Source organism: Pongo abelii, chromosome 6, assembly GCF_028885655.2.
Source record: "Pongo abelii isolate AG06213 chromosome 6, NHGRI_mPonAbe1-v2.0_pri, whole genome shotgun sequence".
NCBI lineage: Eukaryota > Metazoa > Chordata > Mammalia > Primates > Hominidae > Pongo > Pongo abelii.
The window spans coordinates 132,430,332-132,450,207 of record NC_071991.2 but is presented as its reverse complement, the minus strand read 5'-3'; the positions used below and the strand labels follow the sequence as shown (position 1 = coordinate 132,450,207).

General features: G+C 37.9%; 1 protein-coding gene across 12 annotated transcripts in view; it reads right to left on the bottom strand.

The window, feature by feature from the left end:
- The window catches only part of AGBL3 (AGBL carboxypeptidase 3), a 169,970-nt gene that overhangs the window by 59,064 nt on the left and 91,030 nt on the right, over window positions 1–19,876 (bottom strand). For 10 of the 12 annotated variants that reach the window (XM_054559842.2, XM_009243248.4, XM_054559845.2 and 7 more), the window contains 3 exons: window positions 8,104–8,178; window positions 4,815–4,872; window positions 3,274–3,345 (listed from right to left, as the gene is read on the bottom strand). In XM_054559842.2, the coding sequence (XP_054415817.1) occupies window positions 3,274–3,345; window positions 4,815–4,872; window positions 8,104–8,178 (205 nt within the window). Of the gene's footprint in view, window positions 1–3,273; window positions 3,346–4,814; window positions 4,873–5,132; window positions 5,396–8,103; window positions 8,179–19,876 lie in introns of those variants that run through there. The other 2 variants (XM_054559844.2, XM_054559849.2) reach the window with 1 other exon arrangement.

The following is a 19,876-nucleotide window of genomic DNA, read 5'->3' as shown; positions in this document are numbered from 1 at the left end:
GATATGGTCTCATATCTGTTAGAATAGCTATTATCAAAAAGATAAAAGATAACAAGTATTGGAGAGGATGTAGAGAAAAAGGAATCCCTGCACACTTTTAGTGGGAATGCAAATTTGTGCAGTCATTATAGAGAATAATATGGAGGTTACCCAGAAAACTAAAAACAGAACTACCATATGATACAGCAATCCCACTACTGGGTATATATCCAAAAAGAAGGAAATCAGTATGTCAAAGAGATATCTGCACTCTCATGGTCATTGCAGCACTATTCACAACAGCCAAGATATGGAATCAACCTAAGTGTCCATCAACAGATGAAATGATAAAGAAAATATGGTACGTAGAAACAATGGAATAGTATTTAACCATGAAAAAGAACAAAATTCTGTCATTTGTGGCAACATTGATGAGCTTGGAGGACATTATGTTAAGTGAAATAAGCCAGCCACAGGAAGATGAATACTGCATGTTCTCATTCATATGTAGAAACTTAAAATGTTGATCTCATAGAAGTAGAGAGTATAGAATAGTGGTTAATAGAAGCAGAGAAGGATAGAGGGGTGGAAAGGATAGTCGAAGGTTGCTTAACAGATACTAATTACAGCTACATAGGAGGAATAGGGACTAGTGTTCCATAGAACTATAGGGTGAGTATAATTAACAATTTATTGTGTATTTTCAAATAGCTAGGAGAGCAGATTTTGAATGTACCAAACACAAAGAAATGATAACTGTTTGAGGTGATGCTAATTACCTCAATTTGATCATTATACATTGTATACATGTATCAAAATATCACACTGTACCCCATATGTACAATTATTACATCAACTAAAAATAATAATAAAAGGAAAAAATTTCAAGTTATAGACCATTATTGAAAGAAACATTGCATAAGAAAACTATTCAGGATGAAACAGGTTTGGTACAATTATTATGTCAATTAAAAATAATAGTAAAAGGAAAAAATTTTGAGTAATAGACCATTATTGAAAGAAAATTACATAAGAAAGCTATTCAAGATGAAAAAGGTTTGGATGGGCTAGGCCCCAACTGCTTGGCCTCCAACCGATTTTCATTGTGGCCCCCATAGTGGTAACTTGCAAAGTGTGGTCTGCAGGTCATCAATGCCAGAATTATCTGAAATCCCATATAAACAATACAAATTAAGGGGTGACATCAAAGACCTACTCGGTCAGAAGCTGAGATTTACATAAACTCTTTTGGTAATTCTTTTGTTCACTAAAATTTTAAAACCAGATATTCTATAAGACAACTTGCCAATAATCTTTAAAAATGACAGTGTTGTGAATGACAAAGAAAGGCTGAGCCAATGTTCCAAATTAAGAGAATAAAGAAATATGATAATTCAGTGCAATTCATGATCCCATATTACACCTTGAATTAGATAGTAAGTTTGCTCTAAAGAACACTATTGGGATATTTGGCAAAACTGAATTATATATGATACAAAATAGTGTTGTATCAAGTTGAATTTCCTGATTTTAATGTAAGAGAATGTTCTTTTTCTTAGAGAATGGATAATGGGAAAAAAGATAGATTGATTAATAGAGAGAGAGAGAAAGTTTTTTTACTATTCTCGAAATTATTTTAAAATTAAATGTAAAAAGAAATTAAAATGAGAAAGAGAAAGCCTAAAGAAAAGGCAGTGCCAGTCTTAGGGCAGTGTCAGACCAACCCCTGTTAGATGACTGGGAATCACTAAAAGGCTTTAGGTGCTGAGGTTGTATAGTCAGATTTGTGTTTCTGGTAAATCACTTTGATGGTAGTATGAAGGGTGTAATTAGAATGACAATATTGGTGGCAGGGAGACTGACTAGAAAACTACAGAACTCCTGGTAAGTGGATGATGATAAGAATCTGAAAAGAATGATGGTAATGATGGTAGTTAAGATAGAGAAAAAGAGATTCTGAGGTAAAATCATATGGATTCAGTGGCTGACTGGATGGATATGAGGGACAGAAGTGAAAGTGAGAAAAAAGGATACCGATCAGATTTGTAGCTGGAGTGGTTATGGAGATAGTACTGCCATCAATGTTATTGAGAATATGTGAGGAAGAGCATTTTGTGTGGAATTAGACGAATTTGAATTTGGATATGTGGGACATCTGTGTGGAGATGTATAGCAGATAGTTACATACAGGGTCTGAAGCTTTGACAAGAGGTCAAATACATGTATCTATGTATATGTATATATACACATACATATATGTATTCACACATGCATATATATATAGTATAACAATATGACATAATAGTTCATGAAAGGCTGAATCTAAGAAGGTTAAATTTAAATTTAACAGGAATAAATTTAAGGTCAAGCACAATGAACCAAATAATAAGTGAAGAAGTAGAGAATGGAGGAGATACAACTTAGCAGTAGCACTATGAAAATAAAACGTTAAAGGTTTGAATATGTGAAATCCATTATGTCAAGATTTTAGAGTAATTTTCAAAAGAAGAAATATAATCTTAAACTGCATTAATGGAAAACTAGTATCTATAAAGGAGCAAATAAAAATAAAGATATATTTTGCACTCATTAGACAACATCTGCAATACTATGTTCAGTTTCATTTAAGCTTGAATAGCAATAAAAAAAGAGTAAAATAAAATGGTAAAGGGACTTGAATCACGGTGCTTTATGGATGGTTGAAAGAAACGGAAAATTTCAGGGAAATAAATGACAGCTTTTTAAAAAATAGAGAAGGTATTACAATTGCATTATTTCAAGGAGAATTGGGGAAAATGAGTCAGTTGGAATTATTTACCTTTAAGGTTTCTTCACTATTTTGTGTTATTAGAGAGGACAGATTAAAAGAAGTGGATGAAATTTACAAGGACACATATTTTAAACTTTTTACCGTTAAAGTTTGTTGAAAATAAACTTTTTCAATGCTATAGCTCTTTAGCAATGGAATGAATTATATTGCAATTTAGCAAAGTACTTGTCACCAAGTGTAATCAACCAGAGGTTGGATGAGCCTGGGGCCTGTCATGGGCAGAAGGTGAAACTAGAACATTCTCAAGGTTTCTCTCTGCTCTAAGATTTGGTGAGATGGGAATGAAAAGATTAGACAATGAGATGAATATTCTTTTGTTTTGTTTTGACTGGGTGAAATTAAAAGCAAATTGACATACAGTAAATTTCTACTGTTTCCCCTGTGTATTTCTAGAGCTAGAGAGAAAAATAACATTCAGATCATAGGGGACCACTTATTACTGTCTGTGTTCCTATTTTACTCACCCAAACCTTGATTAGGTAACTGTCTTCTGAAATAATCAACCATATAACCATCTGGTTCATTTGGCCTTGTATCTAGAGAAGATGATAAAGATCATAGTAGCATGAAAATAACTCGCCCATTTACATTTCATATTTTTCATCTTTTTTCAAAGTGGAAAATGCTAGTAAATAACTTGTAGACAGTAGTTTAGTTCAATGAAATTAAAATAAGCAGTCTTCAAATGTTACAAATTTTTGTTGCATTTAAAAATGTTCATACCTTTTGGGCCAGCAATTCCTTTTCTAGGAATTTGTTATAAAGAAATAATTAAGAAAACACACAAATAGAGAGTTATAAAGTTTTCATTGTTGTTTACAATAGGAAAAAATTTGGAAACAAAATGTAAGTTTAACACTAGGGGTGGCTTAATTAGTAGAATGGAATACTTTGCCACCATTTATTTACATATAAAGAGGTTTATAATATACTGTAATTTAAAATTAAAAAGTAGGTTGCAAAATAATGCGATGATTATGTGATTCATTAACATGGTGTGTATGTGGATAAATATAGGAACACATTTAAAATAAATATTCTAAAATATAATGTTTACTTTTGCTTATCTTTATTTTTAATTTTTGACATTAAAATGTTAAAAGAATACATAAAAGTTACTTATAAAAAGCCGCTGAATATGCCTAGCTGACCATTATCAGAAAAAATAAAGTTTAAGTGAATTGACTCTTTTAATTATAATAGTATTCTTCCCTTTCCTAGGCATGGTTCTTAGGTTCTTATCTCCATTTATATTTTTAATTCTTTTGCTACATCATAAACTACATGGATATATGAGTGTGTGTGTGTGTGTGTGTGTGTGTGTGTGTGTGTAATTAGGTTACCTCAAATCCTTTTGGGAAATAGGTATATAAAAATGTACAATAAATTAATATATATATACACACACATAAAAAATTAGGTATTTTAGATAAAATTAAAATTTTGCTTAAATTATATGATTCCCCCCACCAAAGGACCTCAACTAAAGATAAAATGACAGAATTAAGAAAAAAAAAAAAACAGAGATGCTAGAGAGTCAGTTAAAGATTCACATCAGACTTAGCAGGTTGCAGTAGAAGCCAATGAACAGTCTATGAATTAATTTCTCTCCTGGGCTCATCTTCTATTAAATTACGAAATGAGAGGAAAAAGATGGTTTTTCAAACATAAATGCCTTTCCCTTTAGGGGCAAACCTTTCAAAACCTTGGGGATAGCCCTCAAATATGTGGACCTCTCTCTTCTCCAACGTAATTGACCGCTCCTTTCTCTGTGCTCCCTGGGAACCCTGAACAGACTACTGGCATTGTGTCTATGACACTGCACTTGGATTGTTGTTGTTTCTTTCCTGATTAAAGGATGAGGTACTGCAGGGAAGAAATGGTATCATATACATTTAATATCCCTAGCATCAAGCACAGTGGCAACCTCAAAGTTGTGGCACCAAAAATTCTTAGTTGAGTAAATTAATTAATTGTTTATGAGAAGGTAGAAGCAGAATATTACCTTTCACATCAGAATTTGATTGTTTGTGTCTTTGCAGCAAATGTCCTCTATCATAAACCTAATGGAATGTAGAATCAAAGAAAACAATGCTATTTTATCAACATGAAATGGGGTATATTTCCTATATGATTTATGGTATTGTGCATTTTTAACAAATATTTCTCATTTCATCCTTACAGGTTTAGAATGACCAAAATTATCTTATAAATCAGAATCTTCTAATATTTTTCACTACACTACTTTTCTCCTGCATCAATGAATAGAAGAAAATATTGATACTATATTTTGGCAGTAAAGGGGGCTTAAAAATTTTCCACATCACATAGAATTTATTTATAATGAGAAAGAGACAAAAAATGGTATTCTTATAATCTCACTTATTTAAATTAGAAGAACAAACATGGGAAGATAAAAGTGTGAAATGGGTAAAAAGATATAAAATTATGTAAGATATATAAACAGATTGCAAAACTGTGCTTATGTAGAAAAAGATGAGGCCGGGCATGGTGCACATCTGTAATCCCAGTACTTAGGGAGGCCGAGGCGGGCAGATCACTTGAGGTCAGGAGTTCGAGACAAGCCTGGCCAACATGGTGGAAAAAAAAAAAAAAAAAAATTAGTGGGGGGTGGTGGCAGGCACCTGTAATTTCTGACCACAGTAATATATAATTGTTTGTGTTGAAATTCTTCAGAATCAACAAGTGAGAGTGTCTTGGTGGGAAACAAAGTTAACTGAAATATTTTTAAAATAATTTACCAATTATTTTAGGGATGTATTGATGTCTTATAAGCAAACAAAGTAAGAAATAGTCAGTTCAAGAGCATGAATTTAAGTTGCCCTCAGCCATTTACCTGAGTGAAAGTGAGATTGTTCACTCTTTTTGTGAAAGACGAGTAGGAATTTCAAGGTAAGTGACCACAATCTCCTATTAGCTTATGGGCACACTTAGAATGTATGCAACTTTCTCAAAGCATTTGACCAAATGAAGATTGTTTTCCATTTGGAAGTATCTAACATTAAATATTATGATTTCATACAATTTTAAAACCTCCAATCAAGAAAGATGCAAATACACGAGCATTTAATATAAAGGGATTTATAATATTTTACATTAAATGTAGCTTGGATACGTGAGGAAAACCACTCTGTGGATATATTTATGAGAACTAAATAAATATGTGTCTTGCAATATACACATTAAAAAAAAATCCCCTAACAAAAACCTATTTTGGTTATTGGGTCCTGCAAATGACTTAACACAGGGGTATCAATTAGAGGATTTGTTTACCATAAAAAAATTTTAATTCCTATTCATATTACATTCCTGAAATAATGTAATTCTAGAAGAGAGAGCAGAGGAAAAGGAGCATTACTCCTTTATAGCCATCTCTGCTCCCTGCAGTACTAAGCCTCTGATGTTGGTCCTCAGAGGTACAGACTGAGGTATATCCACATTCACTTGGGATGACAGAGCTAAGGCAGGGCTCTCTTTGTCTCTTTCCCTGACCACATTCAGCTCTGCTCTTCAGACTAATCCAGTCAAACTTCTTCAAAAGGATAGTTGCAGAGGTCAGTGTTTAAGAGACAGCTAGGAGGAGCCTTACTGGAGTCAGAAAAAATTTTATTTTTTCTGACTCCAGTAAGGCTCCTCCTAGCTATCTCTGTCTCCAGTTCTCTCTGGCAAACTAGTCAGTATTCAGTTTAGCCTGTAGCTCCAATGAATCTACCAGTGTTGTTGCAGTAGGTAGCTAATCAGGCATCAGTGGGCAGGAGAGGGCTCCACCAAAACCCCACCAGGAATGTCAGGCATCAGGTGATGGTCAGGTGGTTGTTAACTGCCTCTCTAAAATAATAATTGGTTGCAGCCAGCAGCAGGGAAAGGCAGTCTTTCTACAGATAGGAAACACCTGAGACTGGTGATCAGCCGCTTCCTGATGAGATCTCAGGAGTGAGCTCAAGCATGCGCATTAAGAAACAAAATGGCAGAGTTTAACTGGTATATGAACATTTTAAGATTTGACTCAGAGGCATAAGGCAGAAAAAGAGACTGAGGCAAGTTTTAGGGCAGGAGTGGAAGGCAAGAATTGATGTTGCTGCAGACCTGTACAGATTTGCTGCTGGTAAGATAACTTCCACCAGTAATATATTTGTCCTCCAGAATTTTTTTTTTAAAGCCATAATTGTACTGGTTTTGAGACTGTCCTTAAGCTTAACTTCTCTTTTTCTGGAAGAGATTAGGAGCTATCTGTTTTATGACCTAGTTTTTCATCAGGGCAAAATTTATAAGCTATGGCTTATGAGCTGGGGATGGCGGAAATGGCACTCTTCCCTCCAAGTGATACCCTGCTTTAGGAGCTGAACTGTAGGCGGAGGGGAGGCAGTAGACTTAGGTCTCCTCCATTTGCCTCTCCCAGTGTGGAACCATCATTTTACAAACCAAGATAAGGGCAATCAGAGCCCAAGAATGCTCGGTGGTGGAGCACCTGAAGTAGCGCCTCTGTCTCATGAACGGGGACTGAGAGAGGAAGGGAGCCCCCATCTCTTGTCCGCACTCACCTGACTTAGCAACAGGCAGCAGGGGGAAGAATAAGACATACTGATATCCTGCCCCTCCTGGGATAGCCCTTTGGTAGCTCTGGGGAGAGGGAGCCCTAATTTCTTGTCTACACTAGTGTGGAGTTTCTGTCTTACTGAGCTGCAGAGTCGGGTGGGGGTAGGGGAAGAGGCAGTCTTGATTGAAATACCACAGGCTCTCACAGTTTTTAATGAATTTTAGTAGATTTTCTTGAATAGATTTTTGTTTCATTTGCCGTATAACCTTAAGACCATTTCAGAGACTTTAAATATCTGTTGTTGTTTGTTGTTGTTGTTGTGGATAATTTCACTAGTTTTGCTGGTGAATGGGTTTGCAGAGCTCTTCCTGTTGTCATGGTAGAAGCTGATCTTTCAGTACCACTGTTTTTATTTTTATACCCTTATATTCCCAGTTAATTTTTCTTAGTTTTAATTTCTTTATTCTTGCTACCCTGGATGCATCTTTGTAAGCTTCCTCAAATACTTTTTAGAGTAAGGTAAAAGTATAAATGAAATTTAAATATGGCATCTTAATAAGGCACACCTCTCATCTGTCAAGGATCTTTTGTGTTTTTATAAACAGTAAATAATATGAACAAAATTTTAACTTCTCCTGGGGGAAAATTCGGGTATAAGAAGTATAAGAGAAAATAACTTGCCATTCTCTTTCATTCATTTAAAAAAACTTTAATAACTGGATTAATGAAGATTTACCTCTTGTCCTTCTCTGGCATTTTGGTGGCTTGCTATGGTAGAATTCCTTTCCTTCTTTGTTTTCAAATGTTTTTTCTAGTAAAAGAATCATACTTAAAATCAATATTTAGTCAACATATCAAAGAGTACATATGCAGACATGAAATTGTTTTCAGATTCCCACTTCTAAAAAGATGAGAAGTACTTTATTCCTCCCACTAAGTACAACCAAAAATTCTGAGTATTACATAAGAAGCTCTAAAAGATGGAAAGGAGAAGGCAGACTAGCTAGGGAGTTCAAGGCCAGAAGAGTGGCATGATGATGAGTTCACTGGGTTTTCTTTTTGCTTCATATATTCTCGCTTTAAACCTGGAGAGGCTGGCAACCCAGAAATGCCAATGAATGCAATTTTAAAAAATCCCTACATACGCCTGTTCCTTCTAGCCCAAGGGCCAGGAGAGGGACAGCCTAAAGAGACCAAAACCTTTTAGATAGTTAACTGTTCTACTCCAGCCTAACACCACAGAAATGACTGTGACTCCCACACCCACCCATGCCAACACAAGCCCAGTGGGAGTGCCCCAACCCCTTTTTCAAGGTAGTGTCAGTGAAGGCTAAGCAGGGGCCAGGCAAATAAGCATGTGAAAAGATATTCAACATCGTTTAACTGTTATGGAAATGCAAATTAAAACCACAATGAGATAACACACTTGTCAGAATGGCTAAAATAGAAAATAGTGACAATACCAAATTTTGGTGACGATGCACAGAAAATGGATTGCTCATAAACTGTTCTTGGGAATGGAAAATTGTACATCCATTTTGGAAAACAGTTTGGCAGTCAATTAAAGAATTAAACATGTATGTAACATAACTACCATACCACCTACCAATTGAACTCCTGGGTTTTTATCTCAGGGAAATGAAGACTCATTTCACATAAACCTGTACACTAATGTGTTCATAATGGCCCCAAACTGAAAACAACCCACATGTTCTTCAACAGGTGAATGGTTAAATAGGCTGTGGTAAATCCATATCACGGAATACTGCACAGAAATAAAAAGGAAGAAACTATGGATGTATGCATCAACTTGGGGGTGGGGGATAAGTATTCCAAGAAGTGTGCCAACTGATAAAAGCCAATCCCAGCACGTTACATATTGTGTGATTTCACAGGGATGTGAAAAAACATTTGTGAATGATACATTTACAGAAATGCGGAACAGATTTGTGGTTGCCGGGGGATAACTGCAAGGTAAGGACAGGAGGGAGTGGGTATGGCTTTAAGAGGGCAATATGAGGGATCCTTATGGTCATGGAAATGGTCAGCATTTCGACTGCATGAATATAAATAGCCTTATTGTAACATGGCACTATAGTTTTGCAAGATGTTACCATTAGGGGAAACAGAAGACAGGGTCCCTGGCATCTCTCTGAATTATTTCTTACAAGAGCACGTTAATCAAAATTAAAAGTTTAATTTTTAAAAGTTAGAATTTAATTGGTATTGTTTCATCTGTTTATTCTTTAAAAGTTAACATTTTTATAATGCTAGAAAAATATCTTGATAAAGATGCCTATACTCAAAATATGGCACATAATCAATATCTGACCATTGTAGGGATTCATTTAGTTTTTGCAAATGACCACACAGAATACAAACTTGTTCTTTTTACTGTTATTTTTTACTCCAGAGGGTGTGTGTGTATGTATAACTGCCTGAATTGTGGGCATGGGTATGAATATTTATCCATGAGTGTCCTGATATACATCACTTGGAAAGAGAAGGTGTTTGTGAAATAAAGACTTGCATGGTATTTTAACAAACCCACTAGAATATTTGAGTATAATCCTTTAAAGTATTGAGGGTGGAGAGAGGAGAGAGGGAAAGATTGGCAAATGGAGGGAAAGGGAGAATGTGATGGCACAGGAGAGAATATGGGAGGAGGTAAAACACTTGTGCTATGTGATTGCTTAAAATTTTTTTGAATTTGGACTTTGTCCAAATTTGTTGTTCATGTCCCCAGAACCCATTCCCTCTTCTTCTGGCAACTGTCTTTAATTTTGTTAGAGAATTTAATCCTACCCACTCTCAGTTCTTGAAGTCTGAGTGAATCCTATGAGGGTTTGTCAAATAACCCAGGCTGATGCCAATCAGCACAGTCTATCCTGTTAGTCACAGTGAGTGATTTATGGGTTGACACATGTCTAAACCAGCCTGATAAGAATCATCTTTGCTTTTTTCCCTCTAGCTTTATTGAGGTCTAAATTGACAAATAAAAATTGTATATATTTAAGGTGTACATGATGTTTTAAGTATACATTTTGAAATTATTACCACAATCAAGCTAATTAACACATGTATCACCTCACATAGTTACCACTTATTTTGCTTTTCGTGATGAGAATACTTAAGACCCATTCTCTTAGCAAATTTCAAGTATACAATACAATATTATTAACTATAGTCACCACATTGTACGTTAGGTCTTCAAAATGTATTCATCTTAAGGGAGGAGACCACCCCTCATATTGTCTTATGCCCAATTTCTGCCTCCAAAGAAAGAAGAAGTAAAAACTAAAAGGTAGAAATGAAAACCACAAGCAAACAGCCTGGCGCCACACCCTGGGCCTGGTAGTTAAAAATCGACCCCTGACCTAATCGGTTATTTGCATAAAAAAGGCACTGTGAAGATCCCTGTCCTGTTCAGTTTCTTTCTAATTACCAGTGTATGTAGCCCCCAGTCATGTACCCCCTGCTTGTTCAATCATCACGACCCTCTCATGCAGACCCCCTTAGACTTGTGAGCCCTTAAAAGGGACAGGAATTGCTCACCTGGGGAGCTCGGCTCTTGAGACAGGAGTCTTGCCAATGCTCCCAGCTGAATAAACCCCTTCCTTCTTTAACTCGGTGTCTGAGAGGTTTTGTCTGCGGCTCTTCCTGCTACACTCTTACAACTGCAAGGTTTATTTATTTATTTATTTTGAGACGGAGTCTTGCACTGTCGCGTGGGCTGGAGTGCAGTGGCGTAGTCTCAGCTCACTGCAACCTCCTTCCACTTCCCAGGTTCAAGTGATTTTCCTTGCCTCAGCCTCCCACGTAGCTGGGATTACAGGCACCCACCACCACACCTGGCTAATTTTTTTTTGTATTTTTAGTAGAGACGGGGTTTCACTATGTTGGCCAGGCTGGTCTTGAACTTCTGACCTCGTGATCCACCTGCATTGGCCTCCCATAGTGCTGGGATTACAGGCATGAGCCACCATGCCCGGCTACAACTGCAAGTTTATACCGTTGACTAACATCTCCCCAACCCCTGGTAATGACCCTTCTATTCTCTATTAGGTCAACTTTTTTAGATTTCACATAAAAGTGCGATCATGTAGTATTTGTCTTTCTGTGTTTGGCTTATTTTACGGATCATAATGTCCTCCAGGTTCAAAGGCTAAATGATATTCCAGTATGTACACACACATACACATACACACACCCCTCATCTTTTTTTTTTTTGAATTTTTTGAATTTTTTAATTTTTATTTATTTTTTATTTTTTATTATACTTTAAGTTTTAGGGTACATGTGCACAATGTGCAGGTTTGTTACATATGTATACATGTGCCATGTTGGTGTGCTGTACCCATTAACTTGTCATTTAACATTAGGTATATCTCCTAATGCTATCCCTCCCCCCTCCCCCAACTCTACAACAGGCCCCAGTGTGTGATGTTCCCCTTCCTGTGTCCAAGTGTTCTCATTGTTCAATTCCCACCTAGGAGTGAGAACATGCAGTGTTTGGTTTTTTGGCCTTGCGATACTTTGCTCAGAATGATGGTTTCCAGCTTCATCCATGTCCCTACAAAGGACATGAACTCATCATTTTTTATGGCTGCATGGTACTCCATGGTGTATATGTGCCACATTTTCTTAATCCAGTCTATCATTGTTGGACATTTGGGTTGGTTCCAAGACTTTGCTATTGTGAATAGTGCCGCAATAAACATACGTGTGCATGTGTCTTTATAGCAGCATGTTTTATAATCCTTTGGGTATATACCCAGTAATGGGATGGCTGGGTCAAATGGTATTTCTAGTTCTAGATCCCTGAGGAATCACCACAGGGATCTAGGAATCTAGGAATTCCTAGATCCCTGAGGAATTCCACAATGGTTGAACTAGTTTACAGTCCCACCAACAGTGTAAAAGTGTTCCTATTTCTCCACATCCTCTCTAGCACCTGTTGTTTCCTGACTTTTTAATGATCGCCATTCTAACTGGTGTGAGATGATATCTCACTGCGGTTTTGATTTGCATTTCCCTGATGGCCAGTGATGATGAGCATTTTTTCATGTGTCTTTTGGCTGCATAAATGTCTTCTTTTGAGAAGTGTCTGTTCATATCCTTCACCCACATTTTGATGGGGTTGTTTTTTTCTTGTAAATTTGTTTGAGTTCATTGTAGATTTTGGATATTAGCCCTTTGTCAGATGAACAGATTGCAAAAATTTTCTCCCATTCTGTAGGTTGCCTGTTCACTCTGATGGTAGTTTCTTTTGCTGTGCAGAAGCTCTTTAGTTTAATTAGATCCCATTTGTCAATTTTGGCTTTTGTTGCCATTGCTTTTGGTGTTTTAGACATGAAGTTTTTGCCCATGCCTATGTCCTGAATGGTATTGCTTAGGTTTTCTTCTAGGGTTTTTATGGTTTTAGGTCTAACATTTAAGTCTTTAATCCATCTTGAATTAATTTTTGTATAAGGTGTAAGGAAGGGATCCAGTTTCAGCTTTCTACATATGGCTAGCCAGTTTTCTCAGCACCATTTAAAAATAGGGAATCCTTTCCCCACTTCTTGTTTTTGTCAGGTTTGTCAAAGATCAGATAGTTGTAGATATGCGGCATTATTTCTGAGGGCTCTGTTCTGCTCCATTGGTCTATATCTCTGTTTTGGTAACAGTACCATGCTGTTTTGGTTACTGTAGCCTTGTAGTATAGTTTGAAGTCAGGTAGCGTGATGCCTCCAGCTTTGTTCTTTTTGCTTAGGATTGACTTAGCGACGCGGGCTCTTTTTTGGTTCCATATGAACTTTAGTTTTTTCCAATTCTGTGAAGAAAGTCATTGGTAACTTGATGGAGATGGCATTGAATCTACAAATTACCTTGGGCAGTATGGCCATTTTCACGGTATTGATTCTTCCTACCCATGAGCATGGAATGTTCTTCCATTTGTTTGTATCCTCTTTTATTTCATTGAGCAGTGGTTTGTAGTTCTCCTTGAAGAGGTCCTTCACGTCCCTGGTAAGTTGGATTCCTAGGTATTTTATTCTCTTTGAAGCAATTGTGAATGGGAGTTCACTCATGATTTGGCTCTCTGTTTGTCTGCTATCGCTGTAAAAGAATGCTTGTGAATTTTGCACGTTGATTTTGTATCCTGAGACTTTGCTGAAGTTGCCTATCAGCTTAAGGATATTTTGGTCTGAGACGATGGGGTTTTGTAGATATACAATCATGTCATCTGCAAACAGGGCCAATTTGACTTCCTCTTTTCCTAATTGAATACCCTTTATTTCCTTCTCCTGCCTGATAGCCCTGGCCAGAACTTCCAACACTATGTTGAATAGGAGTGGTGAGAGAGGGCATCCCTGTCTTGTGCCCGTTTTCAAAGGGAATACTTCCAGTTTTTGCCCATTCAGTATGATATTGGCTGTGGGTTTGTCATAGATAGCTCTGATTATTTTGAGATACGTCCCATCAATACCTAATTTATTGAGAGTTTTTAGCATGAAGGGTTGTCAAATTTTATCAAAGGCCTTTTCTGCATCTATTGAGATAACCATGTGGTTTTTGTCTTTGGTTCTGTTTATATGCTGGATTACGTTTATTGATTTGCATATGTTGAACCAGCCTTGCATCCCAGGGATGAAGCCCACTTGATCATGGTGGATAAGCTTTTTGATGTGCTGCTGGATTCGGTTTGCCAGTATTTTATTGAGGATTTTTGCATCAATGTTCATCAAGGATATTGGTCTAAAATTCTCTTTTTTTGTTGTGTCTCTGCCAGGCTTTGGTATCAGGATGATGCTGGCCTCATAAAATGAGTTAGGGAGGATTCCCTCTTTCTATTGATTGGAATAGTTTCAGAAGTAATGGTACCAGCTCCTCCTTGTACCTCTGGTAGAATTTGGCTGTGAATCCATCTGGTCCTGGACTTTTTTTGGTTGGTAAGCTATTAATTATTGCCTCAATTTCAGCTCCTGTTATTGGTCTATTTAGAGATTCAACTTCTTCCTGGTTTAGTCTTGGGAGGGTGTATGTGTCCAGGAATTTATCCATTTCTTCTAGATTTTCTAGTTTATTTGCGTAGAGGTGTTTATAGTATTCTCTGATGGTAGTTTGTATTTCTGTGGTATCAGTGGTGATATCCCCTTTATCATTTTTTATTGTGTCTATTTGATTCTTCTCTCTTTTCTTATTAGTCTTGCTAGCGGTCTATCAATTTTGTTGATCTTTTTAAAAAACCAGCTCCTGGATTCATTGATTTTTTGAAGGGTTTTTTGTGTCTCTATTTACTTCAGTTCTGCTCTGATCTTAGTTATTTCTTGCCTTCTGCTAGCTTTTGAATGTGTTTGCTCTTGCTTTTCTAGTTCTTTTAATTGTGATGTTAGGGTGTCAATTTTGGATCTTTCCTGCTTTCTCTTGTGGGCATTTAGTGCTATAAATTTCCCTCTACACACTGCTTTGAATGTGTCCCAGAGATTCTGGTATGTTGTGTCTTTGTTCTCGTTGGTTTCAAGGAACATCTTTATTTCTGCCTTCATTTCATTATGTACCCAGTAGTCATTCAGGAGCAGGTTGTTCAGTTTCCATGTAGTTGAGCGGTTTTGAGTGAGATTCTTAATCCTGAGTTCTAGTTTGATTGCACTGTGGTCTGAGAGACAGTTTGTTATAATTTCTGTTCTTTTACATTTGCTGAGGAGTGCTTTACTTCCAACTATGTGGTCAGTTTTGGAATAGGTATGGTGTGGTGCTGAAAAAAATGTATGTTCTGTTGATTTGGGGTGGAGAGTTCTGTAGATGTCTATTACGTCCGCTTGGTGCAGAGCTGAGTTCAGTTCCTGGATATCCTTGTTAACTTTCTGTCTCGTTGATCTGTGTAATGTTGACAGTGGGGTGTTAAAGTCTCCCATTATTATTGTGTGGGAGTTTAAGTCTCTTTGTAGGTCACTCAGGACTTGCTTTATGAATCTGGGTGCTCCTGTATTGGGTGCATATATATTTAGGATAGTTAGCTTTCCTTGTTGAATTGATCCCTTTACCATTATGTAATGGCCTTCTTTGTTGCTTTTGATCTTTGTTGGTTTAAAGTCTGTTTTATCAGAGACGAGGATTGCAACCTCCGCCTTTTTTTGTTTTCATTTGCTTGGTAGATCTTCCTCCATCCCTCTATTTTGAGCCTATGTGTGTCTCCACATGAGATGGGTTTCCTGAATACAGCACACTGATGGGTCTTGACCCTTTATCCAATTTGCCAGTCGGTGTCTTTTAATTGGAGCATTTAGCCCATTTACATTTAAGGTTAATATTGTTATGTGTGAATTTGATCTTGTCATTATGTTGTTAGCTGGTTATTTTGCTCGTTAGTTGATGCAGTTTCTTCCTAGCCTCGATGGTCTTTACAATTTGGCATGATTTTGCAGTGGCTGGTACTGGTTGTTCCTTTCCATGTTTAGTGCTTCCTTCAGGAGTTCTTTTAGGGCAGGCCTGGTGGTGAAAAAATCTCTCAGCATTTGCTTGTCTGTAAAGTATTTTATTTCTCCTTCACTTATGAAACTTAGTTCAGCTGGATATGAAATTCTGGGTTGAAAATTCTTTTCTTTAAGGATGTTGAATATTGGCCCCCACTCTCCTGGCTTGCAGAGTTTCTGCCGAGAGATCTGCTGTTAGTCTGATGGGCTTCTCTTTGTGGGTAACCCGACCTTTCTCTCTGGATGCCCTTAACATTTTTTCCTTCAACTTTGGTGAATCTGACAATTATGTGTCTTGGAGTTGCTCTTCTCGAGGAGTATCTTTGTGGCGTTCTCTGTATTTCCTGAATGTGAATGTTGGCCTGCCTTGCTAGATTGGGGAAGTTCTCCTGGATAATATCCTGCATAGTGTTTTCCAGCTTGGTTCCATTCTCCCCATCACTTTCAGGTATACCAATCAGACGTAGATTTGGTCTTTTCATATAGTCCCATATTTCTTGGAGGCTTTGTTGGTTTCTTTTTATTCTTTTGTCTCTAAACTTCTCTTCTCACTTCATTTCATTCATTTGATCTTCCATCACTGATACCATTTCTTCCAGTTGATCGAATCGGCTACTGAGGCTTGTGCATTCATCACGTAGTTCTCATGCCATGGTTTTCAGCTCCATCAGGTCCTTTAAGGACTTCTCTGCATTGGTTATTCTAGTTAGCCATTCGCCTAATTTTTTTTCAAGGTTTTTAACTTCTTTGCCATGGGTTTGAACTTCCTCCGTTAGCTCGGAGTAGTTTGATTGTCTGAAGCCTTCTTCTCTCAACTTGTCAAAGTCATTCTCCGTCCAGTTTTGTTCCGTTGCTGGTGAGGAGCTGCGTTCCTTTGGAGGAGGAGAGGCGCTCTGCTTTTTAGAGTTTCTAGTTTTTCTTCTCTGTTTTTTCCCCATCTTTGTGGTTTTATCTACCTTTGGTCTTTGATGATGGTGACGAACAGATGGGTTTTTGGTGTGGATGTCCTTTTGTTTGTTAGTTTTCCTTCTTACAGTCAGGACCCTCGGCTGCAGGTCTGTTGGAGTTTGCTGGAGGTCCACTCCAGACCTTGTTTGCCTGGGTATCAGCAGCGGAGGCTGCAGAACAGCAGATATTGGTGAACAGCAAATGTTGCTGCCTGATCATTCCTCTGGAAGTTTTGTCTCAGAGGAGTACCTGGCCGTGTGAGATGTCAGTGTGCCCCTACTGGGGGATGCCTCCCAGTTAGGCTACTCGGGGGTCAGGGACCCACTTGAGGAGGCAGTCTGTCCATTCTCAGGTCTCCAGTTGCATGCTGGGAGAACCACTACTCTCTTCAAAGCTGTTAGGCAGGGACATTTAAGTCTGCAGAGGTTTCTGCTGCCTTTTGTTTGGCTATGCCCTGCCCCCAGAGGTGGAATCTTCAGGGGTAGGCAGGCCTCCTTGAGCTTCGGTGGGCTCAACCCAGTTTGAGCTTCCCGGCTGCTTTGTTCACCTACTCAAGCCTTGGCAATGGCGGGTGCCCCTCCTCCAGCCTCGCTGGCACCTTGCAGTTTGATCTCAGACTGCTGTGCTAGCAATGAGCAAGGCTCTGTGGGCATAGGACCCTCCGAGCCAGGTGCAGGATATAATCTCCTGGTGTGCCGTTTGCTAAGACCATTGGAAGAGTGCAGTATTAGGGTGGGAGTGACCCGATTTTCCATGTGCCATCTGTCACCCCTTTCTTTGACTAGGAAAGGGAATTCCCTGACCCCTTGCACTTCCTGGGTGAGGTGATGCCTCGCCCTGCTTTGGCTCACACTCGGTGTGCTGCACCCACTGTCCTGCACCCACTGTCCGACACTCCCCAGTGAGATGAACCCGGTACCTCAGTTGGAAATGCAGAAATCACCCGTCTTCTGCGTTGCTCACGCTGGGAGCTGTAGACTGGAGCTGTTCCTATTCGGCCATCTTGGCTCTAAAATCCCCCCTCATCTTTTTTATCCATTCATCCATTGATAGACATTTGTTTCTGCATCTTGGCTATTGTGAATAGTACTGCAATAAACATGGGAATGCTAATATCTCTTTAGCATCTGGATTTCCATTCTTTTGGATGAATACCAGAAGGGTGATTACTGTATCATATGGTAATTCACTTTTAAATTTTTTTTGAGGAAACTCCATATTGTTTTCCATAATGGCTGTACCAATTTACATTCTCACTGACAATGTATAAAGGCTTCATTTTCTCCACATCCTTGCAAACACTATTTTTAATTTTTTGACCAAGCAGGTGTGAGATGATATCTCATTGTGGTTTTGATTTGAATTTCTCTGATGATTAGTGATGTTGAACAACCTTTCATATAATTGTTGGCCATTTATATGTTTTCCTTGGAGAAATGTCTATTCAAGTACTTAGCCCATTTTAAAATCAGCTTAGTGGGTTCTTTTGCTATTAAGTTGTAGGAGTTCCTTAAAAATTTTGGAGATTACCACCTATTCAGATATAAGATTTGCAAGTGTTTTCTTCTATTCCATAGGTTGCCTTTTCCTGCTATTAAATATTTTCTTTGTTGTACAGAAGCTTTTTAGTTTGTTATAGTCCCACTTGTTTAAGTTTGTTTTTGTTGTCTATGCTTTTGGTGTTATAGCCATGAAATTATTGTCAAGATCAATGTCATGGTGCTTTCCCCTATGTTTCTTCTAGGAGTTTTATGGTTTTGGGTCTTACTTTTAAGTGTTTAGCCCATCTTCAGTTGACTTTTTGTGTGTAGTATAAAGGTCCAATTTCATTCTGTTTTATGTATATATCCAGTTTTCCAACACCATTTTTTTTTCTTTGATACAGCATCTCATTCTGTTGCTCAGGCTCGAGTGCAGTGGCCCAATCATGACTTACTACAGCCTTGACCTCCCGGGCTCATTGATCCTCCCACCTCAGCCTCCTGAGAAGCTGGGACTATAGGCGTGAGCCACCATGCCTGGATAATTTTCTTATTTTTTGTAGAGGTGGGGTCTCACTATGTTGCTCAGGCTGGTCTCGAACTCCTAAGCTCAAGTGATTCTCCTGCCTTGGCCTCTGAAAGTGTTGGGATTACAGGAGTGAGCCACCACAGTCGGCCACCAACACCATTTTTTCAAGAGACTATCCTTTCTTCATTGTGTATTCTTAGCACCCTTGTCAAAGATCAGTTGACTGTATATGCATGGTCTTACTTCTGGGCTTTCTATTTTGCTCCATTGTGCTGTGTGTCTGTTCATATGCCAGTATCATATACTTTTGGTTATTGTAGCTTTGTAAGATATTTTAAAATCAGGAAGTGTGATACCTCCAGCTTTGTTGTTCTTGCTCAAGTTTGCTTTAGCTATTCAGGCTCTTTTGTGGTTCTATACAAATTTTAGTACTGTTTGTTCTACTTCTGTGAAAAATGTCATTGAAATAGGTATTGCGTTGAATTTGTAGAGAGCTTTGGGTAGTATAGACATTTTGACAATATTAATTCTTCTGATTCATGAACACGAAATACTTTCCATTTGTTTGTGTCTTCAATTTCATCAACATTTTACAGTTTTCACTGAACAGATCTTTCACCTCTTTGTTAAAAATGTCAATATCTGCATTTTTGAGGGAACTACTGTATAGGAGGATGTCTCAACCAGACTTAGTATAGTAAGGATGTGAGGCTGGATTTCTATAGTGATTTTAACACCAAGAGAAGAAAGTCTGTCTGAGAATGGAACCAACCAAGAAAAGGCAGAAATGAGATGAAAGCAGGAGAAAAAACCCTCCAGGATCTTAATGACATCATTTGAGCCCCTCATTTAAGCCATGACAAAAGCCAGCCTTGTCCCTAGACTTTTTATTTAGTAATCCAACAAATTTCCCTTTTGACTAAGCCATTTTGGAAGGACTTTTTGCCTCTTGCAATGGAGAGAGTCCTAATACATCTTCAAAATATGGTTTAGTAGCTAGAGAACAAAATTAAGTTAACTATTTTACCATTGTCCTCATGGAATGGAAACTCTAATCTCCAGATGCTCAGGTCCCAAATTCTGGAGACCACCTTC